At 37.7% G+C, this 22,263-nt stretch overlaps 1 protein-coding gene across 14 annotated transcripts in view; it reads right to left on the bottom strand.

The window, feature by feature from the left end:
• Positions 1-22,263, bottom strand: part of LOC121317994 (pleckstrin homology domain-containing family A member 5-like) — a 96,016-nt gene that overhangs the window by 27,107 nt on the left and 46,646 nt on the right. For 12 of the 14 annotated variants that reach the window (XM_041254127.1, XM_041254130.1, XM_041254133.1 and 9 more), the window contains 7 exons: positions 17,454-17,537; positions 10,533-10,653; positions 9,987-10,091; positions 7,113-7,185; positions 5,588-5,688; positions 3,824-3,939; positions 1,608-2,090 (listed from right to left, as the gene is read on the bottom strand). In XM_041254127.1, the coding sequence (XP_041110061.1) occupies positions 1,608-2,090; positions 3,824-3,939; positions 5,588-5,688; positions 7,113-7,185; positions 9,987-10,091; positions 10,533-10,653; positions 17,454-17,537 (1,083 nt within the window). Of the gene's footprint in view, positions 1-1,607; positions 2,091-3,823; positions 3,986-5,136; positions 5,548-5,587; positions 5,689-7,112; positions 7,186-9,986; positions 10,092-10,532; positions 10,654-17,453; positions 17,538-18,355; positions 18,442-22,263 lie in introns of those variants that run through there. The other 2 variants (XM_041254134.1, XM_041254142.1) reach the window with 2 other exon arrangements.

Here is a 22,263-nt window from a genome sequence, read left to right as displayed (position 1 = left end):
TTTTGACTTCTAATTTGCAGTTATATAAAATCTGTGCTGCAAAATGGCTACCGCAGGCAATCGCTTTAGAAAAGCATCTAGATAGATGTTTATTCACATAAATAAAAGCAGCTCTAACTGGACTAAATTAGCCTTTTGTTCCAAGCAGCAATCTGTAATAACATTTAGTTTGCTCAACGAGACGTGACATGACATCTGTATTCACTACTCTCCAGTCTACCCTAAAAAGATCTGCTTTTATTTCACTCCCACATCAGTGACAACAATGATTTCTCTGCTGTTTTCAATGGCTGATAAAAAGTACTTCACAACACAGTGTGACACAGAATAAATCACAACGCTAACGCGTGTAACACGAACTGTCTTTGTTTGGTTTTTAGATTCAAACTAATTATCCAAAGCACAATAGATGCTTCTGCAATTCTGTAGCCTGGAGAACCATTGCATAAAGCGAGGGTCCTGTCCCTGCTGTCCTTCAGTGCTGTGGCTGCCATCATTATCACATTGCTGTTTGCATTCCTTCCAAAGGTACTGTGCAATAACCCTGTGAGAAGAGGATGAATTAATCTTCTCAGGCAGCATACTCAAAAAATAAACTCACATTTCAATAAGTCTTCAACTTCAAGAACACAGCTTAGATTAATAACTTAAACTCTCTATATTTTTAGTGTAATTAACATATGTATTTATTTCCATACAAGACAAACTACCTTCATAAACTTTGCAGTTTTTAATAAATTAGTACAGCACTTAAGGCATATTTACAGGGGGGGGGGGGTGGGGTCTTCCAGGAATCATACTGTTCAAACAGACAATTAAACAATAAGATAATCACCTTCACATGATGTCAGTCCCATGGCCAAACCTCAAACACACACGCATTCTCATTTAGTATGCTGGTTTATTACCTGGTTACTATATTCTACATATGACCATGAACAAATCCCTCACAATTTAATTAAATAACTGGAGGCAAAAAAAAAGCAGCAACAAATTAATCAGGCAAACAAAACTAATTTCATTTCAATACATGCACAGTAAATTAAACTACCTTGTAAATTCAAATAAAATGACCTGCTCAAAGAAGCATCCAATTTAAAGCAGCTTCCACAAATTGGCACTAAGGCTCCAGACATAAGCTACGACCTTTGAATCCAGGTGCTTACTGTATTCATTTTGGAAATGGGTAGTTAGCACTGTCTTCCTCATTACTATCACATTTAGGATGACAGGGCCCATGTCCGTTGCACCCCTTTCACTTGGTTTGCAGCTTTGCTCAGTTCACTGCTTATTCCAGATTTACTCTTGTTCCTCAACTAACACTCATTTTCTTTTCAACTTTTGCATTTGTCCGTTTCATCTGCAAATACAGATCACACTTACACACAGTAACTAAAAGGTGCTACAGACGCAACAACTTCCAGCTACAATACACTCGAGCAATACATTTGTGTTTAATTTAAATTTTTTATTCAATTTTTTTTATTTTATTTTTTTTAGCAATGCTTTAGAGGGTACGTGGTTGTGTGCTTCCATACACCTGGCGGTAGGCCTGTCTGGAATGGTTAAGTTGTAGCAAAAGCTTAAGTAGCCGGTCTCCTCCTCACCTTCTGGTCTCCTCCTCTTGTCCCCGTACTCTGTGCGTTCTCACCCACTGCTCTAGCTGCATCATGGAGCTGGTTCTCTGGAGGGCCCGCTCTTGCTCATGGTATTGTGGCTGCTGCTGCTGCTGCCTCTGTCCCGGTGTAATTCCCATGTCTGCAGAACTGACGTTCCCTGCCCTCTCCCCAGCCCCGTTCACCTGCGCAGGTATGTACTGCCCTCCCTGTACCGAGCTCGCTGCCGTCGAGGTCTCATTCTCGTGGGATGCGGGGTGCACTTTTACACTGTTTATTTTGGTCAAGGGGGTCTCTAGCCCTTCCTTCTGAAAGCCATACTTCTCGGCATCTTTGAGTTTTGTCGTTTCCTCAAGCCTGCCCACTTCTCTGTTCCTTTCGTTGTTTAGTGCCTCCGGCCTGGTCAGCACTCTGTGGTTCACAATGTTGTTGACCTCCTGAGGAGCCGAGTGTTCAGGCTTCAGTTTTTCAATCCTGCAAGGTACGAGCTAAGTGTTATCTTAGAAACACACTGTACACTTTCCACCATGCTGTAAATACAAAATTAGAACCAAGACCTACAGTACTGTACATCAGCAATACATGAACCTCCATATATGCCTCAGATTATGACGCTCACAGTAACTTGCGGTAAAAAATATTGCAATAAAGTCATCAGCATTAGGATCAACATATGTAAAACTAAAAAGTGTGACTTCCTCACAGGCGCCTCCACTACAATTATTACAACTTAAGATGGACATATAAAATCCAAACAAAAAACTACAGCCACCAATGCCAGAATTAGTTCTTCAGCATTGAAGAGCTACAGGCACGCTTGCAATAGGGCTAAAATTCTATCAGATATATTGCAGCAGTATTTTTTTTAAGCTAATTGCTACTGGTGCACTTGAATGACCTTCTTAAGTTTTTAAATGTAGATCGAGACACACAAGAAACAATCCTATACTTTTGAAAAAAAACTTAACTACTGGGTGTGTCACGGATAAGTAACCAAAAGAACAGAATCGAACACTAAACAGTTAACAGAGTATTTAATATGCCTACTACAGCTCTAATTACAGTAGCCCTTTCCCATCACAAGCTCAGCAGGACTCCAATCCCAAAACTGACATACAATCAGTGGAGCTGAGATCCAAAGATGACAGCAATGAGGTTATGGGCAGACTAGGATTTCTGCATACACGATTTACTGTAGTGCAACCATCCCAGTAAAAATAACCAAATACATTTAAAACAAAAGTCAATTATATGTTTCAAATCTACGGAGAACAGCAGCTAATACGATTTTATTGCTCTGTGTCTCTACTCCGATCTTGCTTGGCATGCAAAGGACTCACTACTTGCTGGTTGCCAACTCAACTCTGTTTATGTGAAGACTTCAGAACATAAACATCCACTGAATTTAGGACTGTGGCCGAAGAAAATTACAGACTCTGTTCTTTCCACCAATATAATTGCTAATTTCAAAAAGTGCATGATAGACTATTTCCGTTGTAGAATGCAAACCAATACAAGATAAAAGTAATATAGTAATAAATCTGTAGCAATTTAAAATGCACCAACACTGACCATTGGAAATGAGCCAAGCTGAAGTTTACAGAGGATACTGTAAATAGGAGTGCGCACTGCAGAGGTGCCATTACACTTACAGCAAAATGTCACTCACACTAGTATTTATAGGTGGATTGGAAAACAACAAACAAAAAAAAAACCCACAAGTGCCTTAAATGAATTTACAAGCTTTGTACTTGTGTGTTAAATTCATAGTCAAAATCAGTTTTACTTGTTACTCAGCACAGCCCTAGTAAATTGCCTAACCTTTAAACAAAAAGCAAAATGCAAAACAAAACTCACACAATTATAACAAGGCGATACAGATACCACAATGCACAAACACAAAATGCACAATACAAATAACACATCCCAGTATTGCCAGTAAGGGACCTCTTGTAATATTTATTTAAAACAAACAGTAATTGATGTGCTTTTTTTACAGGGTAGCCTGAACTCCAAATACATAATCCAAGTGTTGATTTTCATCTTGACCCAGGTAAGAATAAGTTTCCTTCACTGGTTCTAGTGCTGTAAACCCTTCTTTCTGCATCATTGCGATTTACTGTATCTGTCTTATACAGTAGTTGCAATACGACACAACAAATGCAATAATAAACTATTAGAACTGCAAAAGCAGTAAGCAGATGTACCTCTTAACAGGTTCAGAGTGAACCAGGGCAGCATCTGTCATGACTTTCATCCATGACTCCATTTCTTTGGCCGTGTCCGTGCAGAAGTAGTAGGTTCGCATATTCGGATGAGTTGCCTTGTTGAAAATCATTGGATCAACACAATGGAAATACTGCAGGTTTCTAAAAAAAAAAAAAAAAAAAAAAAAAAAACGAGAGATAAGAAAATGATTAAAATATCTGGATTACAACAACTGGAAATGTGCAATATTACAGAAATGCTATATATATATATATATATATATATATATATATATATATATATATATATATATATATATATATATATATAAAAAATGGAGTGCTATCTACTTTAAAAAAGAAATCTCACATACACACTTTTGTACAGAAAATGTACACAGTCATAATACCCAGACAACTAATTTGTTAGAGGTTGCTACTGCACAGAAGCTCTGCATTCATAAAAATGGGGATTTATCTTTAAAACAATTAAAAAGCTACTGCAACAAAAAGAAATAAGAAAAAAAAGTTATAAATTGATTTAAACTATAAATGATGCTTTATAATAAAGGCTTAATTGCTTTGACCAGATGCTTTACTGCAATTAGAGACTATTTAGACTTCAGAGCAGAGAGGTTGGGCAATGCTATTGTAATTCCTCGTCAGTGTCTGTAGGGCTCCATGAGAGTGGAGGTCATTTCTTCTCAATTATACACTGAAAACATGACAAGCATTATTCACATTGGGCTGTACAAGACCCTCAACATAATTCCACATTTCAAAAGCGGAGAACTGCATTGGACTATACAGCAGACTGAGCAGCCCAAGTAACACCTACCGTAGTACAGCTGGCCTGCAGATCATTCGATTCTCTTTAATTCTGTTGTGCAATGCATTCAATAGTCTTCTAGGCGAAACGTTTGCCATTGTATTTTAGTTTCTATTAGTATTCCTATTGGTACATTTCATCCATTTAACAGTTTTGCTCATTCAAATCACACCTTTTTCAGCAAGAACTATTTTATGCAAAAGACTTTTATTCAATATTCATTGCGGTAAAACATAATTCTTCAAAAAAAGAATATGCCATTGCATGGTCACATGTACCAAGAGAGAATGCAAAGCACCTGCATTTCGAGCTTATTCTCCCAGAAAGAATGCAACATTTCTATATCTGATCAAACAGGTTACAATGGAAATAAACATCACTATTTTCATTATTATTAAAAAAAGGCTTCCACCACTCCATGAAAATAGAATGCCATGAAAATAGAAAACAGTTCTTCTACAAGATGCGTAATGTTTGTACTCACCACTTATTACTTTCTTTTTTCTTTCTGCCCAGCAAACACGCTTACAATTCCTCAGATGCACAAAATAAGAGATTGTAAGGATTACAAATAGACACCTTGTATTTTGTGTCATATTCCAATTATAGTATGGGACAAACAAAATCGTGTTCAAACCAGGTTCTTCAAAACCACAATAAAAGCACTTTACATGTATTGCCAAGTATTTATAAAAATAGACGCTGTTTAATACAGCAAGGGAAAACAGGCTGTTGTTTTCTCACAACCACCACACAGACTGGCTGCTTACTCATAGACTGACAGTGAATGTACAACACTGTCAACATTTGTAAAGTGTAGTTATTTAAAAAAATTAAAAAGGATGACATTACAGATAGTTTGTTTGAAAGAATAAATTAAAAGATATGTAACAGTAACAAAATACATTTCTCGGACATGACCACAATGTACCAACCTTAAATGCGTATTTCCTGTTGATATGGTCATCCACAGAAAGCATTGATATATGAAAACTAGGCAGAAGAATGCTTCCCAGGATCCCTTCTTCCTTTTCATCTAGAGAAAAGAATTGACCCCAATTGTAATCATTTTCTTCAAAATTAGGGTTTCAGTGTCCTCAAATTCTCATCTATACACACATATAAACAGACAAGAGCAAGTCTGACTGTAGAATTATTCTCTCTCACTCATATGAAAACCTCTTCTTGAATGCATCCCATAAAACACCAACAAAAAAAAGAATTTGAGAGAGATGTGAAAGCACATTAACACAAACAGGTTAAAGCAGGTAACATAGATAAATACTCCACTTGTCTCTGAATCCAATTACCCTGTTCCAAAGTTAATAAAAATCAAAGACCTCATATAAAACATTCTAAAAAACAAAACTATTGCATCTCTTTATATGTATAATGTGTTGTTGGCATAAGTACGCATGGCATAATTGCCACGTAAACACCATCTTGTGTTATAAGTTAATTAGTACAGTTGACCCTGCCTGATGTACAGTATCTGAGTGAGTTTCCTTGAGCATCCATAGTAACAGTCAAGAACTGTTCCTTTTTACTTACACTAAACAGTGACAGATTTATAACATTCTTCAAAAAGGCTTAAAATGAAAGAACACACCACACGCACGAGAATATCATACATGAACAACATTAACCCAAAAAGTCACTTATTACATCATCTGGCAAGGCAACAGCACATTTGCACGAAAGCGCTGCATGACGGGACTGCCCTGCCAATCCAACATTGCATGATGGTTCACAACAAGCACTCCATACATTTCAGAGCCCCTTGTTGGAGGGTTTAAATTATTTTCCTACATTTCTGTAGACTTGTTTCCATGCTGTCTTGGTGACGCTCCACAGTAATGCAAGCCCTGCATGTTTCACTGTACTGTATCTGCTTGCTTTTTCAAGATTATAAAAAACTTAAATTAACATCGCTGGCCACTCTGTGCATAGATGCTTTTCATAATGTACAAACACTGGTCGTCTGGTTTCTACAGCCCTTGAGCATATACTAAACTCCATAACAGCATGAGCCTTGTACGCCTAAAACAGATATAAAGCTCCCAGACTCATCAGTACTGCCAATTTCAATAAAGATATCAACTTTTATTAAAAAGCTAATCAGGTGATCATATTGGATTTCTCTTCTTAAAACGGAACATTTCTCATTTTATTTTAGCACAATTTCAATGTGATTTCTAATCTTTCCAATGCCATACCTTGACAAATTAGTTTTGAACTATCTAACTCCTACAGTGATGTTTAAGTTCTTATCTATAGTAACGCTTGGTTTCTCCCCTCACCCGATTAATGTTAAAATCAAGATCATTTTTTGTTTCCGCTCGATAAATGTCAGCCATACATCATTCCAGCTGACCTGTGATAAAACGGTAGGCAAAGACTACAACATCAACAAATCCTTGTGTTGTGTTAATTTAACATTGGCAGAGTCATTTATCTTACCTCTGTAATAGAATAGGCACATATCAGATAGCACAAACCATCGCTTCTTCCAGAGCTTCATACCGGTGCTGTCCTAAATGAAAACGGGAAAGAGCGAGAGAGAGAGGTGTCAGCGCAACTTGAGCATCTTGATATCGGGCTCAAAAAGAAAGACATACAAAAATAAATAATGAATGCACCTCAACGGAAGCAGTTCTTCAGATTTCTACACTTATCAATCTTATACGGCCTGTATGAGAATGTCCCTTTAAGTTTGTACTGTACTATTTGTATGATTTTTTGTTTTATTCTTTACTAACACCACGAAAAAGCAGATATGGTATGGCGATATGCTGGTAAAAGAAACGGCATAATAAAAAGTAAGGCGACATCTGGCATGTCCTAGTTATCCAAGCTAAGAAAACGATCTGCAGTCAAATCCAAAGGGATGTTAGTAGCAACATGAGCTTTCAGAGATTCAAAATCACCAACCTTTTTGACCTTCGACTAGCCATATACCTCATCTCGAATCGTTCTGTGTTTTCACAGCCATAAAGAAATGGACACATATACCTACATGTTAACCAGTGAGACCCCTGCTGGCTGGGGGGTTGGACTGGTGACAGATCAAGATTTCTGAAAATGGCTGACAGCTACACCACTGACCTAGACTTAAGGGGAGCACACCGGGAGCCAAGCAAATGACACGTATACAGCACGAGCACATTTATTTAAAAAAAAAAACTGAAGCTAGTCATGAAAAGAAAATACTGTCTGGTTTTGCACTTTTATGGAAATGAAATAAAACAAAGAATATAGTCTGGGCACACCACATAGTAAAAAAAAAAAAAAAAAGACATTTAACAGTGAATGTTTATAAGTGATCTGGATTAACATGTCAATTATTCAAAAATAATACACCTACACTTATTTATTTATAAATATTGGTTATATATTAATAGTTTAATATACTTTTTATTGATTTTCAGTTTTAATAAAATCTTCAGTTAGTGTGTGAATGTGATTATTATTGTTGGTCAAACATTATTAAAACAAAGAAGCATCATTTTACAGAAATACGAAACCAGTGTCCACTCCTGCCAATTAAGGTGAAATAAAAGAGAGATAGACAGACCATCAATATCCAACTGTTCTGTTATTTCTCACCATATGGCGTCTTTCTTTTCATTGTCTTTATAACCACTGTCACTGGCATCATAAAGAACATTACGTTTTTAGACTAATAATTAAACTGTCATCAATGTCCATTTCTCTTATTTCTGTGGCAATTTGTGCGTGAACGAGACAGTGACAGTCTGACAGCCTTTCCTTCGACCCTCCCCAAGTAATGATGTGTACAGAAACATAGAAGGCTGTTTCATGCAGACAAGCCGTCAGTTTGAGACAACAAGGCAATTCTATCTTTGCAGTAAGCGGGGAGTTTGCGAAAATAACTTATGCACAAACATGAGACTCTCAAAATAGTGAAAAACCATGAGTTTCACGGGTAAACCTTGAACTTGACATCCATGCCTATAAAACCTGCTAACACTTCAAGATGGACCAGCAGCAGCAGCTTCTGTAAACTGCATTTCCAGATCTGAAGGAAGGTCAGACTTCTTTTACCCTAGTCAAACCTGAATGCTGTTACAGTGCAGCCTGTTTATAATAAGAATAATTTCGGGGCAAACTGACTTGATCAAGTGCAATGACGTGTACAGCTGCTTTTGAATTAGAATTTGATCACATCTCGCATGCATTGTTTGTTATCAAAGTGACTCTGCCACTGCATTGTGGAGGTATGTTTTTTGTGTTCGCTATTTGTGAAAATGTGATGCAGTGGTAGACCTGACAGTAAAATAACGTACTGTAATGTCATTTTAATTCAAAGACCTTTACACGCAACACTGTAACGGCAGTTAAACTAGGCACCCGCACAAGACGATCGCTTCTCAAGTACACTGTCGTAAAATAGGATTCTGCAGCCGTGAGTAAACTGAAGTCATAACCATGACCGTATAACAAGCTGCTTACCCACGAGGACTTAGTTTGTAATGTCCTCCATGATTGAGCACCATTGACATCTATATACTGTATTTAAACTGCTGATGGCACGCTTTTGCTAATCGTAATGCGACAGAGTGGCCAAGGACAGTGCAAATTATCAGGCTGAGGTCTTGATTTACATTTTAAACCAGTGTTGGTTTTAATTTTTTACACTATGGTGGCGAAACAACAGCTAATGAAACAAACAGAATAAACCTAGCTCCTAGCTGAAGCACTAACAGTACTTCATGTGGAACAAACACTAGATCTCTTACTCAAATTTTGGTTTCTCTTTGTTACTTCTGCTTCCTTACGCCTCTGTACACCAAATCACAAAGCTATTGGCTAAACCATTTCTAAATCGAGGTGTCATTAACTTTAACAAGCAGTTAACAAATTGACTATTATCCATAATTTGTTAAGGAAAGCAGCTGTGGATTTTGCGGGAACTTGTGACTTCTAGTGGTCAACCCATTACACTGCAGCCAGGGAACTAGCTCTTACCATTCTCATACTAAGTTTGAGTCTGCACCACAGTAATCATATCGGTCTGCTTTTAAGAATCATCTGCTTATAAGAATCAAAACACCTGGGACGAATGTGATTCTTATAAGCAGACTGCACTGTACCACTAAAAATCTTTTTATTCAATTAAAACCACAGTGATACAATGTGCAAAAGGCAGTTAAGTCTTAACACACGATGCACATTTCTGTTAATTGCCATTTTGCAAGCTCTGCCATTTACTCACCTGTTTATATAAATATAAATGACAAATAACTTATTTGATGAGTTTGTGGAAATGTTTTTCAAAACTTTTTACTGTGGGTAAATAAGCTATGATCTTACCTGTTTGTAAAGCCAGTTCCTCTTCAGCACAGGTGCATTTGGGTTTCTCTTTATTGAATTTGACCTCTTTCCAAAATTGTGAATTTTCTTCAAAGATCTGGAGGCCTGAAAATTGGGAAAGAATGCGTAAATACACAAACCAAAAAAAAAAAAAAAAAAGAATGAAAATCCTTTATTGAAAACAACACAAGTCTTCCAGTTTGCTATTGCTCTTTTACAAAAATCCCAAATGAAATTTTTGGAATTGCAATGTACTATGTCTGAAGTATATCATAATTATTAATATGGTTAATTTGATCTCATTATGTAGGAGAATACATAGACTATATATAAACTGTTCAAAATATAAATCTCCGTCTCTCATGGGAACAGATAATGAAAAATATATTCCATGTACAAAACTACCTTCATCCCAGCGCCCGCACCATCAATATTTCATCCATGAAAGGGTTAACTGCAGTTTAAACATTCTTAGAAGGATTAAATAATAATAATAATAATAATAATAATAAATAATAATAATAATAATAATAATAATAATCTTACTCTGGCCAGAGGGCTGCCTGGATGTGTGCCGTACTCTGATGCCATGGTGTAGTTTGAAGCTTCACTTATCGAACTCGCTGGTCTGTCTTTCTTTTCGTGGGGCTGCATTTTTGAAGCAGGGCTGGAATTTAAAAAGAAAAAAAAAAAAACACCAAAAACATCACATTATCTGCTGCTCTAAATAATGAATAAAAAACTTCAGTTTCTTAGCCATGTCCTATTTTCTAAAGTTAATAAATTCAACTCCGATCTTGCGGGAACACCTTATTTGGAACAAATGTGACAGGAACAAGAACATCCTGCTATTTAACAGATATATTGGTGTTGGGTCATTGAGCAGATCAGCAAAAGTTTGTAAAACTCATGACTCCAGACTGTCAATTCTTATGCAATTCCGTTGCGCATGGCCAGCCAAGCGTTCAGCGAAGAAACCATTCTACACCTATTCTAAATGCATGCTGTAAAATAACCCAGATCGAGTTACTAATCAATAAACACCAACAGTATCATCTCTCTTGATTGACGACCAGGTATTACTATAAATAAGCCCCTCACCCTCACCCAATTCTGCATGCATCAGGGAATCTTCATTTTACCCCGTGCATTAGCTTTCTGGTGGCAGTTTCCTCACTCAAAGGTTGTTCAATATAACAAACAACTTCACCACTCAAGTTATTCTACATCAAGGCTGGGGTATAGGAATTCAAGACAAATGGGAGTCCACAGTACGTTTAAAAACCAGGACAATGACTGTACAGTTTGTGGGGTTGCACATTTACCGCAACCTCTTGTTTCTGCATTCAAGTCCGAGACTGATTTTTTAAAATCTTCCAACTTCTCCTGGTGCGAAGTGGCAGCTGCTTGTCCTCCGTACTTCTGCTTCATTGTGCTGCCTGACGTTCAAGCCCCATGATGCTAACATCTTTGAAGCTGCTACAGCAATACCTTAGCTGCAGAACACTAGAGGCTTTTATTTTAAATGCTGACCATGGGATCTGTCCATGACCAGCCTAGAGAAGGGAGTAGGAAGGTCAGTCATTATTCCCAATTTGAAGTCTTGCCATTCCATTATAGATTTGATTTGCTACTGATCACCAATATAGGACATTTCAGGAGCCTTTTAACTTGTCTTTGCAGCAGAGATGTTTATTTATTTAGCCATACATATTATAAATGTCTACTCTTGCAGCAGAATATGAATATTCTGATACACATTGAATAACCTGTGCTAAAGAAAGTGTAAGAGACAGACAGAAAGATGCTGTATGCTCCATATATCTCCAGATTCTGATCAGACATTATCGTAAAAGAATGTCCTTGGCAAGTTTCACGACAAATGGATGAGTGTTTATCTAGAAGCAGGTACAATAGAACTCTGAAGTGCAACACACTGAAGTAAACCCGCCTCCACTACACCAGTAGGGGACAGTAACTGTGCTACAGCAGCCGCTGGATCTTAAGGAACAGCATGGTATCAGAACAGATATTTCTGTATACAGAAAAGCAAAAACATGGACCAGTAGGGGGCTACCGTATGTGGTTTAACGAATATCTGCGAGTGGCATATGTTTGTGTTTGAGCACCAGTCTTTTGTTAGAAATTAGGAGTAAATCTCTAAAATATTACATTTAAGATTTTTCACCTTTGAAATTACCACGATGAGCTTCAAAACAATCTCTTGTTAATGGATGAAATCCTCAAGCCTGTTATATTTCAGTAAACAATCTAATCATTACACTGACATGGACACTAGGTTCTGATCAGCTCATCTATTAAAAGGGTGCTCTGGACACACGCGCCAGGTATTTGCAGTAATGTTTGCTGTGGTTTAATTAACATCATTCCTCATCACCGTTTTGCTTTAACACATGTCCTGTGCTGAAGGAGATTGCAGTTCCCTGTGCTGCTCATTCACCACCTCAGGGATCTGCAGGATGGAAGCTCTCTATTTCAGGAGCGCTGCATAGGGATTGTGCTGTTCCTTCAGCATCCCAGGGATCTGAAGGATGGAAGCTCTCTCATATTTCAGGGGTGCTGATGGGGATTGTGCTGTTCGTTCAGCATTCCAGGGATCTGAAGGATGGAACCTCTCTCATATTTCAGGGGTGCTGATGGGGATTGTGCTGTTATTTCAGCACCTCAGGGCACCGAAGGATAGAAGCTCTCTCATAATTCAGGGGTGCTGCATAGGGATTGTGCTGTTCGTTCAGCATCCCAGGGATCTGAAGGATGGAAGCTCTTGTATTTCGTGGGCGCTGTCTGGGGATTTTAATCAGCTGGATGAGAAGCAGCGAAGCTTGTCTGCAGTCTTGTCCCTTCCCCCATATTTTCTGCATTTTAATTTGCATTTACACAGTTCTGTACTGGAACTGGGTCAGACAGCAGCAGATTAGGAGAACTTTAAAAACGCACAACTCAAAACTACATGGCTTCAAGAGCTAGGGCACAGTCCCAATGCTCCAAATACAGACTACTTGTATGTGTGCGTGTGTATCTCTTTGTACAGTAGCATCCTATTATATTTATCTATAACCAATTTAACAGAGGATGTATGAGTTTTCCCTAATTTAAGATAAACTTAAAAACTAAAAGCTAAAAATGAGTCTAAAACTTCTACAGGTGTGTAATTTACATTACTGTGCTCCCTCATTTTCAATGCGGTAGTCAGAAGCCTGAGTAAGAAACCATGCAATTCTGTAAGTGTGCAGCCTGGTAATAAGAATTCAAGGGCAGATGAAATGGAATCATAATTTGCAATGAGAGGGTATGGAGGGTGTTATATCACCATTAGTACTTTCTCATCCCCAAACAGAACAGCCGCTCTTTCCTTTGTAATTCTCTGACTTTATATGTTGACATTCTGGCTGAAGCTGCAAGATTTCCCTTCCAAGTTTCACTGGGTTAAACAAGCACGTCAGTAATATTCATCCCCAGCCACAGCTGTAAATTTAGCTTTTAGTAACATAAAATAAAAGAAGTTGACCATGATCCACTGTACCTTCAAGCTCTCAAAATATTGTGCAGAAAGTATGTCCAGAACAAGTTTGATCACAAGTGATAAAACAGTTCTCCAGATACGGGTAATCCTAGTGGACATACTGAAGGAGACAGGGAATTTGTCTTGACATACCTCCAGACTACGGTGCAGACTGGATATAGACAAAGCACAGGCAGGTAGGACACGTAGTCCAGATACACCCCAGACTATTGTGCAGACTGGATATAGACAAAGCACAGCCAGGTAGGACACCCCAGACTATGGTGCAGACTGGATATAGACAAAGCACAGGCAGGTAGGACACGTAGTCCAGATACACCCCAGACTATGGTGCAGACTGGATATAGACAAAGCACAGCCAGGTAGGACACCCCAGACTATGGTGCAGACTGGATATAGACAAAGCACAGCCAGGTAGGACACGTAGTCCAGATACACCCCAGACTATGGTGCACTCAATAACTTGTGCTAAAGATGGTCCCAGTCACAACTGGACAAGCGGTTCTCCAGACATATGCAGTACTCTCTAAGTGTGGTATATATACAGGCCTCCATATATACAGGCCTCCATTACTCCAGATCCCCTTTTCCTCTGACAGGATATGCATTCAAAGCGTGGGATAATAAGCCCAACATCAGTCTAATCCTAACAAAGGTGACAAGGTGGGATGTTGTGCAAGCTGCAGATGGTATAAATTATCCAACGCTAAAAATCATAAGGTGAAACAGTTTGAAGTTTCAACAGCATAGCATTTAACAATAGAATAAAAACCTTTCTACAGTAGCTTTCAACTGTGTGGGTTTAATTATACCCGATATGTTTAATTCTAGCTCTGGTGTGCTGCTTTTCGCTATAAAGTATTCCATTTACGTATGCACAATCAATGTTGACCATAAAATGTCATTTTAATTATTGATAATTATTATTCATGCATGTGTAACAATACAAATACATCAATAAGAGATCCCATTATCTTTAATATCACAGGACTGGAGACAATGTTATCCGGAAATGGAAGACCCAAAAAAAAAAAAAAAAAAAAGAAATGTGAGCTGAAACCAGAAATGCAGAGTTATTACTGAAAACATAAATTTCTGGTGGGGGGGGGGGGGACTGACCATGCAAATTAAAAATGACATCAAAGTTTATTCTGCTGCTGCGATGGAAGGTAAAAGTTATAACGCATAATAAATGTTTTAATTTCTCAAAATCAAGACAAGGGCAAGAAAGTTTTCTGCATAGGCTTTGATATATTATAATTTGGCAACTCTGTACAATACAAGGTGATGTGCTCATGAAACACCAAGTGTAGGGCTACTGATTTTTCACAATCGCGGATGGAATCGCAGAATCAGGTATTGGAACAGAATTAGGCATTTTGGGAATGGAATTTTGCAGTGTTGTCTTTTTCATCCGTAACTCCAGTTTTCCTGGGGGGAGGGGGGTGTTGTACTATATCCAGTCAAGTTGAATGGAATGTTACAGCAAAAAAGAGAGCTAAAACATTTTTGATAAATCTATATGATGACAATAGCATACTATTCTGCAAATGTTGCTTTCATTCGATTGATCATGTACGGAGTCAGTACTATTAAAATCATATTGCCAGTCAGCAAAATAAAGTAAAAAAAAAAAAAAAAAAAAAAAAAAAAAAAAAAGACAAAAGACATCAACAAATGCAAAAAACCACTTTAGTCTATGCTGAAAAACTCAGACCTGAGGTACTGCGCTCAAGGCAGGGCTTTCCCGTAGTAAACAAGCAATTGAAATTAACTAGCAACAATATATTTATGTTGAAATACCATGCTTAATTATTAATAAAAAGTGGGGAAAAAACGGAATTGTTTATTTTTGAAAAACTGAATTTGCTATTTATTCCCCAGAATGGAAAATCTGTAGCCTTACAAGCAGTGTCCGACCTCTTCATACCAAACGGCCTGAATGAGTAACAGATACATGCTGTCAATGGGAAGGATACCAATGGAGTTTATTTTCTTTGAGAAGGATTGTCCAAACCAAATTAAGTGTGTATGCATGATGCTATGCAAGGACCACTCACACAGCATCAAATGGGGGACTGAAGGGTTAAAATGAATGTTTCTATGTAAAAGAGTGATGGGGGGGGAGAAATGTGATCAGTGAGCAATAAAAATAGCAGACTGAGAAAAGAACATCCTGTTCTCCATTTTTATAGAGTGCCGGAGCTCAATTGCCAGAGCTGAATAGGGTTACCTAGAGTGACCTAAGTGTCATTTGATTGTTAACAATTTACCATTGCAAAGACTTATCACTGATGATGAATAATTCAGATTAACTAACTATAAATTAACACCACATCCCCTACCACTAACAATCTGTCATAATGAACTTAATAGATACTGCTGTGAAATGGGATTGTGAGTAATGGTTATTAAAGCCACTGTCAAGCTCAAATTAACCCAAAGAAAAGAATTTGGCCAGAATTTTGCAGTTTCTTCATAAACTTCCATTAATTATCAGGCAGAATATCTCGAAGTTTCTCCTTCAAAAACACCCTGGGCTTGATTTTGGAACAAGGGCAAGGGGAAATTTTCTTAAAGCAATAAAACAAATTGAAATGTACAAAACTAGCAAGGGCTTGCTCAGAACAGAAGTGTACCTGCTCCCTGCTGTGTACAAGTCAGTCCTTGCTAGACTGACGTAATTTTTATTCCTTTCAGAAAATGAGCCCTGACAATCCTGCTAAATAGCCCTCCTCCCCTCCACTCCCTTGTCCTTATGTATGTGCATGGTTTTTAAACCACATAAAATAAATGAACATTAAAGATCAAATGAGCAAGTACAGTCGAATGTTGAATGCCAAATATTGGCCAGCATTAACTTTATTATTTACTCCAACTATAAAAAACAATATATTCTCCAGTCTAAACTGGTTGAACAGTAAACTATTCTTTGCTAAAATGTTCCAGGCAATAAGCCAGGCATGAGCCTTTTAAATGGTATTTTAAAAACAAGCTAAACAGTCTATCAAATTGAATGCATATGGTGTGTATGAAATACTATCAAATGTAATTTGCTTCGTAATGTTGTTTTGAAAGAAGCATGCATATCCCTGTGCAGTCCATTGGTGCGGCAGTAAATTATCAGGTGACACAGTAGCCCATGTTGCAATCTGTTATTAATGCAAGGCGTCTGAGTTCACATAACACTGAAGTGCATTTATTAGGCAAGCTGAATCATTACGGCAGTAGGGGTGAACTTGGGTTGGAAAGCTGAAACCTTGCAACTCTAATTCTGCATCACCCTTTTTAAAAAGCACTTATCTGAGCAAGGCAATTAGGGACGGACACATTTAGCATACAACTGCGGTTTTCATGTCATTTATATGCAGGCTTCGGGACTTCTGTTTTTATTAATTTCATTTTTAGCTACAGTATTGAAGTTTTATGCAACCCCCCCCCCCCCCCCCCCCCCCCCCCCCAGAAAAGAGGCATTTTTTTATTTCACCACAATTCCTCTGTTTTAAATCCTCTGTATATTAACTAATGCAGTTTTATAGCACTCGAACAAGCCTCCATTCCTATTTGTAATTGGAGTCTCCAATAGGAATTTACATTTAAAAGGGGTTTGAAGTATTCAGAACGAATCAATGATAGACATAAGTCAGGAATAGGGGACAGTTGCACTAGGAAGGGCAGCTTTTTTTGTTTGTTTTTAGACCGAGAAACACTACCATAGAATGTGTTACTTACTGCATTATTAGTGCATTGGTTTCTTTTGCACAATACCTTAACACTGTCATATGACAAATTGTCATATTGCCACTAAATACATCAAGCACTGTTTATTAGAATTCTAAAAAATGGGTGTTCTGGCTCTAACATAACCAATAATTTTCCATTATTTTCATTTTATTTATTTAAAAAAAAAAACAATTACTTACTGTTCGTTCACAACAAAGATGCAGTTGTCCTGGGATGGCTGACCTGAGACAGGGTGTTTGCAAGTTACCTTCCTCTCATTGTGACTGGGGAGAAAAAAAGATAATTCAGGACGTCAAACTTACTGCAATCGGCACTGCAATTTCAGCGGTGATCAAATACACAGATACACAGCCCCAAAGTGCAGGCAAGCTCCTGCTGACTGTGGAACAAAACAGTTTGCTTTAAAGGTTATTACAGGACTGCAACATCAATATGGAATGTCATGTAACCATGTTCTAAGCGGCTGAAAGAGGAATTTAACAGTATGGTGAAACCCAAATACCAAAAACATAGCATCACTGCAAACATGGCAAGGACTACAGTAGTCAACTGTTTCAGTCGTTATACCAAAAAACAAAAAAACGCAGGACAGCAAACTCACTCACTAACTCTCCCTCCCCAAAACAAAAGCCAAAAATGGGAACATTGAAAATTATAAAACCACAATTCTTTTTACGATTCCACACTAGAACTGCCAAAATGACTAAATGCAGTAAAGTATGATTCTGATTCAGGTTTGTGGCTTGAATAAAACAAAAATAAAAAAAAAGAAGTTCTGCAGAGGCTAAAAACCAAATCTCTAAAATATAGCCTAGCTCAGAGCAGAATTGAACAATAATTCAACAGAAATGACAGACTAAACAGATGCAGATGTTAAAACATACAAGACTATAAAGTACATTACTGAAAGCATATAAAACGTTCTAAGACTTACTGTAATAGGCCCACATTAACATTTAATGTACAAAAACACACATACAGCACACACATCAATCAAACCTTATGCATCACAAACAGTATCTCTTACTAAACGCATCACATGTCAGACCCATACTGCATATGCAAGGTTTAATTCATAGACCTGCTATTAGTTACTGTAAACTTCAGCATGGTACTGTGGTCCTTGTTTTGCCAGATATAAGCTAGTTCTTGTACTTCTTGTTTTGTTTTTAAAAAGAGAAAATCCTAATGCAGGACTGTCGCTTCAGTAGATTCGGCACACTGTTCTCCAGTCAAGCCCTGATCACAGCAACACTGATACACACACCACCCTTCAGTACAGGGATTAAAGCCTCTTTTACAGAGATAACTATAAATACAGTTACTGTCCCAGCAACAGCGAGACACTGTACACACAGTGCAGCATTATTGTCATGATGGAGAGTTAAAATCACTAGCAAAGGGCAGCAACAAAACAGATGCCTCTTTGACTGCTCATTGCAACATAATTGAGACTGGCTTCTACAGTACATTTCAGGCGGTCCACAATATAGTACAGTAAAGTAAAATGCTTGTTTTAACCCTGTAACAGATAGTGAAGTCTGCCATTTAAATGTAAAAGGGGAGGTGGTACCAGCAGGCACACTGTACAGCAGGTGTTTAAAAAATATATAAAATGGGGTTTGCAACAAAATACTCCATTTACTTTAGCCCTAGGGTACAGTAAATATCACAATTTCAGCTGAAAAACCACTGCCAATAAAACAAAGTGTAACCTAGAGCAAATAGACTTTTGAATGCAGCAACAAACATTTACTTTAATACAGGTGACCAAGCCACCAATTTAATGTATTATAATGATTTTGCTCAGAGAACTTTAACCTAAGCACGCTGTTGGAGTGTAGCCTAGATATGGCTATGCTGCAGACTCGTAACAAGACCCAGATCTCTAATTGTGTATGTACTGCAGGCTATAACTATTGTATAATGTTGAAAATAAGTGAAATACCAAGGGCAGTGAATTAATAAAGGGTTCTTGCTCAGTAAAGTTTAGTATATGTGAATATACTGTCAACATGGCCGATCCATGAAACTACAGTAAGCAAAACAGGTACTGATAAATCAATAAAATACCAGTAGATGAAATCCAACAAATGTAATACATTCTCTGACACTGTACCGGTGTGATAAATAAACGCTAGATTATATGCTTCAGTGACTCAGTTACCTACAGCACACTACCCACATTTACTGCAAGTCCCAACTAGTACACAGAGAAGATACTCTTATGAAATGATGGTACAATACTAAATCTGTATGCCAAGAAAGCAACAGAATTTGAATAGAAGTAACAATACTGCATTTGATGGTGAATCAAGTATGTTTATAACTGCTTGAGGGCAGAGTACCACTCCCCCCCACCCACCCTCAATGCTCACGGCTCTACGTTTAGATTTTTAACTACTGGCCCCTCGGGCCACTGAGCTAGTGTTTTTACTGGCCTGTATGCAATTTTATCTGGCCCAATATATTTATATATTTTTTCATGATGGTTTTTGTTTTCAGTATGTTTCTAACGGTGTATGGTAACGAGAGCCCATGTCTCAAAAGAAAGTGGCTAAACGAAGCCTTTCAATATATGTTACTTCAGCCATTTAACATGTATATAGCAAGTGCTAAAAGAAGTACGGTAATCCAAACTTGGGTTAACATTGAAATTAGAAAGGTAATTTAATGAATATAAAGACATACTAAATGTTAAGCACAACAACGCAACAAACTATAAGAAAAGGCAAGATACTTGGAGTTGGGGGGGGGGACTCCTTTCCAACTCTGGACTGCAGTTCAATGTAAAACATCTACTGTTGACTTTCTGTGAATGGATGGAGTAAACGGCAACATTTGCACTGCCCATTAAAAGTACAACCAGGGATCCTTGTTTTGAATTATTTATAGGTAATTGAATAAACAAACTAACTTGACTTAGATTCATCTGATGTTAGTACTTGATGGCTAGTTGTAATTAGTAATGTTAAACTATTGTAATGGAATGTATTTTCTATTTAGGTCAGGTTATTATATTTACACTAAGATTATTTTATAAATATTATTGTTAGAATTAAACAGATGTAGAATATTTAGGGTGCTATATGATGATAGGTGTTATTTTATTCTGAACACACTACAGCAAAAATTATTATTTGGTGGTTTGCGCGATATTATGCTACTGTTGTTTTAATTGGAAGAGATACGCGCTGTGATGTTGCTGCTGCTCATTGAGTTCTGTATTTTAATTCAGCAAACAAAACAAAAAACTTGTGCCTAAGGAAATAGGGTACTGAGGGAAGAAATATCATCTTGGACATTGTTTGAACCCTTTGCGAACCCGGATAAGCTTTACCAGCTTACACTGTTATGCTGTCTGCTTGTGCACACGCATTTGCCTTTTACTCTCAGTAGCGTAAGGGACCAGAGTTTGGGTAATCAAATACACAAAAAGCTTGCACCCTGTGTATTCAACTAGGAAACCATTTGAAATTCCCATCCCTAATCATAATAATAAACACTATTCATAATACAAAATAACAACAATCCTATATAGTGTTGTCGCTTGTGTAGAATGTAGCGAGTCCTGGAAAGATTGTGAATGGCACGTTTGACCTGAACACATCGGATCCCAAATCAAAACATTAGACAATTTGATGCATACCTGGGTATCCATTGGAACATCTTACTGTGAGACTGGATATGATCTAAACAAAATGCTGAATTCACAACAAATGAAGCTGCTGTTTTATCTGCAAGTCTGGGAAACTGACGCCAAAAAAGGCAGAACGTTACCTTTATTTTTCTGTCATAATGAAGCCTCCACTCTAAATGTCTGTCTTCATTTTTTTTCATAATTACATTCTTTATGACTTATTGATTTCAGCGCTTTCCTTTTGGCTTATTGGTTGCTTAGTTGCAGAAAAACAGATTTGTAAAAGATTTACTGCTGTACCAACACAGCACTTCGGGACGGCGGGAGTGTTAGGATTAGTTCATAGTTATGCTTTTTAAAATTAATTTTCAGCTTTTTGACACGCCCATTTTCCTGGATTCATGAAACGGAAGCCATATGCACTATATATAAATATATACATATTATACTAGTTAAATGTAACCGGCCCAGGTCGGGCCTGTGGTGCTTCATAAATACCGGCCAAACTGTGCTCTCTACCGGCCCCAGGCCACGGTTAATGTCGAACCCCGATGCTGACATTTCACTACAGCATTCCTGAGGGGAAAAAACAAAACACAGCACTGTTTGTTGCAGCAGGGGTCTAGTGCTACAGTCAAAACAATTCAATGCCTACAATGACCCACCTCTGTGTGTGTGTGTGTGTGTGTGTGTGTGTGTGTGTGTGTGTGTAGTGTCGTAGTTAGGACCATTTTATTTCACATCAGGTCAGGAAAGTCCTAGTGCAGGCATGTCAGCAAGGCAGCATGACTAACTCATGCAGACACTGCATTATCGAATTATCTTTACGCCTGTCACAGACCGTTCTGACTCAGACAAAATCAGATGGAAATTGTTTGTGTCGCGTATTCTAGGAAAAACCTACAGCTATGGCCAAAGGTTTTGCATCACCCTATAGAATTAACAGTGGAGTAATGATTCACCGGCATGGCCGATATATCGATCCAGACTCTTTAGGTTCAGTTTAAATCGATAAGGAATCATTCATACAGATACAAATGCACTGCAACTCATTGAGTAAATACTGCAATATCGTTTACTGAAAAATAAAGCGACACAGGACAGCGTGTGATCATTTATTTACTTTACTTCCTGGGTTAAATATAGTTTACATCATTACAGTGCGCTCCTCATAGCAGACACAATGGTGGACGCAAAAGAACAACAGATTGAAGAGAATAAACCCAAACCTGTACAAAACACTGCAACTAAGCTTAAACCTAAACCTGTACAAAACACTGCAACTAAACTTAAACCTAAACCTGTACAAAACACTGCAACTAAGCTTAAACCTAAACCTGTACAAAACA

This window comes from Polyodon spathula, chromosome 7 (genome assembly GCF_017654505.1).
Source record: "Polyodon spathula isolate WHYD16114869_AA chromosome 7, ASM1765450v1, whole genome shotgun sequence".
In the NCBI taxonomy this organism is placed as follows: Eukaryota; Metazoa; Chordata; class Actinopteri; order Acipenseriformes; family Polyodontidae; genus Polyodon; species Polyodon spathula.
Note: the sequence above shows the minus strand (reverse complement) of the source record. Positions and strands in the feature narration are given on the sequence as shown.